The sequence below is a fragment of the Gavialis gangeticus genome, unplaced genomic scaffold (assembly GCF_001723915.1).
Source record: "Gavialis gangeticus isolate Ggan-Ray unplaced genomic scaffold, GavGan_comp1, whole genome shotgun sequence".
In the NCBI taxonomy this organism is placed as follows: domain Eukaryota; kingdom Metazoa; phylum Chordata; order Crocodylia; family Gavialidae; genus Gavialis; species Gavialis gangeticus.
In genome coordinates, this window is record NW_017729024.1 from 1387020 (window position 1) to 1392049 (window position 5030).

At 43.8% G+C, this 5030-nt stretch overlaps 1 protein-coding gene across 1 annotated transcript in view; it reads left to right on the forward strand.

Annotated features, from left to right (window-relative positions):
• The window catches only part of CEP120 (centrosomal protein 120), an 88653-nt gene that overhangs the window by 38487 nt on the left and 45136 nt on the right, over positions 1-5030 (forward strand). The window contains exon 11 of the mRNA XM_019516815.1: positions 1990-2172. Within this exon, the coding sequence (XP_019372360.1) occupies positions 1990-2172 (183 nt within the window). The remainder of the gene's footprint in view (positions 1-1989; positions 2173-5030) is intronic.

The following is a 5030-nucleotide window of genomic DNA, read 5'->3' on the forward strand; positions in this document are numbered from 1 at the left end:
ACACACACACACACACACACACACACACACACACACACACACGTCTGTGGAGAGGGAAGGGATGGGGGGGCAGATTAAGGCCCCCACAGTAAGGGAGGGAGTAGGGCAGGGGCTGGGGTGAATGGAGCCCCAGCTAGGGCTGTGGGATGTATGGAGCCCGGGCAGCTCATTCAGGGGCACTGGGGGGCTCTCACGATTGCACACACCCCTGTGGAGGAATAGGTGGCATGTGCCCCCTGGATTTGTGCATGGGGTGGAAGCAGCCTGCTGCTGCATACTAGGGCTCTGTGCCCTGCTGCCATTGCCCAAAGAACTGTGCAACACCATGTCTGCTGCTGCTAGACAGGCAGGGGATGCAGCACAGCATGCTGGTGAGAGACATACGGCATTGTGTGGCTCCCGAGGCAGTAACAGTAGGGCGCAGAACCCCGGCCCACAGCGACAGCCCACCTCCGCCCTGCACACATTTCTGGGGGCGGGGGCATGTGCTCTCTGTCCCTCCCCCATAGTGTACACAGCAGCGCGAGTGCCTCCATGTCCCTGGACAAGCTGCCCAGGCTCCAACTATCCCATGGCTGACCCCAGGGCCCCATTCACCCCTGCCCCTGCTTCTGCCCCACTCCCTCCGTCACTGGGGGGGCCTTGATCTGCCCCCCTTACCCCACTCCCCTTCACAGACTTGTCTGCTGTGGTGGGCAGTGCTCCACATGCCGCCAGGCTGTAATCCTGGCTTCGTGCAGGCTGTGGCTGCATGTCTGTGTCTGTGCTCATCCCCTGCTGCAGCTGCCTGTGGCCTGCAGCCAGTCTGTGCTGTGACCCTTTGCAGTGCCATTGCTGCCCCACATTTGGTTAAGCCTCATTAGCCCCAGCCTTCTGCCACCTTTGGGAGGCAGGATCATTCTTTTTTTTAAAACCATTCCAGTCCAGTGTGAATTGAATGGAGAGTAAATGAATCTGCAATCTTTACACTTATTTTTCACCATAATTTTTTTTAAAGGGACACTTTGAAGTAAAGCAGCAGAGAGGAAGTTAATGAATCTAATTCATCTTTAGGAATGGAAAAGATTTTAAAATTGACTCCATGATTTTGATGAAAAATTCTATATATTGTAGCAACATAAAACAATCATGGCGGTCTAGCTAAAACATTTAAATCAGGGGTGTCAAATTCACCTGGGGTCCCAGGCTGGATCTGGACTGTGGGGCTCCTTGGGGGCATGATCCAACCTAGGGCATAAGGGCTGCTGCACCAGCCACTGGTGTGGTGGGGGTGCTGCAGGATTTGGTGACAATGAGCCAAACCTACCACCAATGGCCATGTCCAATGTGGCATGGTCAAAGGGCCCAACTTCTAATGCCTTATGGCAGCATTTTTCAACCCATGGGTCGCAAGAATGTCAAAAGGTCATGAACTGTGGCAGGGCACGGGGGCAGCAGGAAGGTGCCTGTCCCTTCCAGGAGGGGAGAGCTGTGTGGCTGGGATGGCGGCACTGGGACCCGTGCCCATGCTTACAGGGGCAGGGCGGGGCAGCTGGGAGATGCTTCTTGGAGGTTGGGAGGGGTCCTGGCCTGGCTGGGTAGTGCCTACACCAGCCCCAGCCCCACTTCCCCCCTCACTGCAGGGGCCTTTATTTGCGCCCCCACCATGCCCCTTTCCTCCCCCTACCCCCTTCCACCACAACATACTTACCAGCTGGACACTGCTCTTCAAGCTACTAGGCTGCGCATTGGAAATCGGATCGGTATCAGTTGATATACCTCCTTAAAAATCAACTATCGGTATCGGCCCAAAAAATCTCTATCGGTGCACCCCTAGTCCCTCCCCCTGCCCCCCCCCAGTGTAAAAGAAATAGTATGTTTTTGCTGTGGGTGATAACAACGTCCTGCCTCCAGACTGGTTTGGAAACTAACTTTTAGAAAGGGGGATCTTGTCCCTCCAAAGATTAATGTTTTTGGGTGGTTGAGTACTAATGCACTTTTCTGTTTTAGGTTACCACTGTTGGTTGAATTGTGGCACAAAGATAAAATAGCTAAGGACTTACTTCTAGGAGTGGCAGTGCTGCAGCTTTCAAATGTTTTGGCCTTGGAAAAAACTCGGTTCTTAGGTACTAATGGTGAGCAGTGTTGGCGTCAAACTTGCAGTGAAAGAATTGGTGTTACAGCAGCCCAAGGGTAAAACAAATTTTTAAAGTCATTCGCATTATAGCAAGTCTTCTTTATAAGACTGTTTAAATGTTTCTTTTCAGCAAAATAACTTTTCTTCCTTTTTCCATTTATGCTACTTCGAAAAGTTCTGTTTTCTTAGCTTTTATTTAGAAACACTTGGCCAGATTCTTTAAGGAGGTAGGTGCTATTTCTTCACAAAAGTGTTATTCATAGATGAAGTGTATATTGTGATAACGTGATAGTTGATATCATTATTTATTATTACAATTTTTTTTCACATTTTAAACACTCCTCCTTATGGAATTTGAAATTTATGTCCAAAGTGCTATAGAAATGTAAGTTATAGCTAGAATTACTTGGAAGAATTTCAGACTTGGCCCCAAAATGGGCGTTACTAAAAGCTTGTTTTTTTTAAAACTTAAGGAGAATCAATATATTTTTAATTTTGTACAAGTAAACATTCCCCTTTGAAAATGAAACTGATCAGTCCTTCCAAGTTAAGAATATAAAAGTTAACAGAATAAATATTGATAAGTTTTTATGATGTTTTTCAAAATATTTTAATAGGAAAGTGTAAAACAGCTCAAATTCCCATTAATAAAATATTTTGAGGCACATTTAACTTAAACTTGTTTTTTATATCCTTTAACTAGTATATATATCTGCAAGTAGTTTCAGAGCCGCAAATTAATTCACTTTTAGGCTACAAATAGACATTGTTTTTGTTGTGGGATCAGTTGTGCTGGGGTGTGTCCCAGCACATGCGACCCAATTGGTTGACAGATACAGACATCCCTTGGGGCTGTTGTCCTACAGGATTGGGCTCCTGGCACTCCCAGGGCTTCAGAGGACCTATCCTGCAAGACAGTGACTTTGGCTGCCTGGCTTTGACCTTGACCTTGACCTGGAGTGGGTGTCTGCAGGTTTGGAATAGGGAACCACATGGGCTTCCCTTGCCCTACAGCATAAAATGTGTATGTTCCAGAATTGCCTGTCTGGGGTAGCTGAAAAGCGTGGGAAGTCTTGGGCTGTAGGGATCCATCTTTCGATAACCAAGAGGCATCTATCATGATCAAGCAGCACAGGCTATCAATAGGAATAGTTATGTTCACATTTTTGGACATTTGGGGCATAAGGGGCCAGGACATCTGCTCACTTGCATTTTGTACTGCCATAAAAAATTCTCTGGCATCATGGGGGAGATGTTTGTGGCCATAGTGCTCCTTGTCATGAGCTAATAATTTGTCATCTGTACTTGGCTAATAAAACTTAGCTTGTTTAATTTTGGGGGCTTTTTTTGTGTGCGCGCGCGTATCTCCCCTCCCCCTTTTTCCTTTTTTTTCTCAGTAACTTTAAATAGCACTTTTCATTCCAGAACTTTTTTTTACTTTAAAAACTCCTGAATTAGAGGATTGTGTGGTCACACATTTTCCTGAACAAGAATTTAGGAATGTAAGAAATCACATTTAGATCACTATAATTTTAGCTTGCCAGTTGTTTTTTGTTCTATCTCTTGCTTTTGAAGATGCAAATTCCAATAATTCCTTTGCCTGTAGAAAGTGTTCTTTTTCTGCCTGACCACAGAATGAAGCAATTTTTTTAAAAGCTAGTTTGCTAGAACAATTAAGGGAGAAAATGTTGAAACCCTTAATTGTTACATATATGTTAAACCTTGTGTGTTTTAAGTTGCCCTATTGATTTCAGTGGGACTTTGCAAAAAGTATATTTCTTCCTCTTGTGAAGTCCACATGAGTTGTTTTCATGGATTTCAGTAGAGCCAGGATTTCACCTCTAGTTTGTAAAGGGTAAGCATGTGTGTAATTATAGTTTTGACATATGTTATGGTTTCAGTATAGATTCAAGTAGATGCCCCCCCTTTCCCCACCCTGAGTGAAAATACTTGTTTGAAATGAACAAGTGAAGTATGTATGTATTACACTAAAGTTACTAACCACTAGATGGCATTCTCAAACATGATTAGTCTTGGGCTTTTTTTTTACTGTAACAGTGAATGTCAGTTTGGATTAAAGCAGAGGTTGTCAACCAGGGTGCTGTGAAATAGCTTTTGCTGTCTTTGCCTACAGGAAAAGTAAGAGCTGGCATTTTCTGAGGGGTTCTTGAGTCTAAAAGGCTGTGTCAAGGCTGAGATCCCAATTAAAATATTCACTGTCTTAGGTATTTTCAAAGCCAGGGGAGTTATGTGGAGTTAGCACAGATCTCCTGTTGTAGTTCTAGGGTCTGGTGAAAGGACAGTGGAACTAAGGCTTTCAGGGATAGAGAGTTATCCCAGGGAAACCTTATTTGTCCCTTGGGAAGCAAAGGGAGAAGCATGGAGTTCCAGGATACCTCATGGATAGATCTGTGACAAGGACCTAATTCATTCTTAATGCAGTTACCTGTTTTCAGAATCTCTTTTTTATATATATCAAGAATAATAAATTTGCTTTTGAAGATGTTTTACTAATGTAGTGAAACTGACATTTTTAATAATAGGACCCCTAGATAGGGTCTAATTTTCTTTAAAAGCCCTAGAAATAAAGGATTGCCAGCTCTAAAGTGGAACCCATGGACATCTCACCTGTTTGTGGGGAGTGGGGAACGACACATTTTGTATAAAGGGCACTTCACTATGTTGCTTTGAAAGAAGCAGTTATCCTATTCTATAGGATGTTACTGCTCTGTTTAAATGAGAATAGAATTGATGAGAAAGTTGTTAAGTTAAAATGTCAAAAGAGCTTGAAGTGGAAAGGTAAAGAATTTCAGCAAGAAAGAGTATTGATTGAAAGAATACTATTCAAATATTGCTTGGTATAACAGGTATGCCATGTAGAAGGTTAAACGTAATTATTTTAAAAGTAAATCCC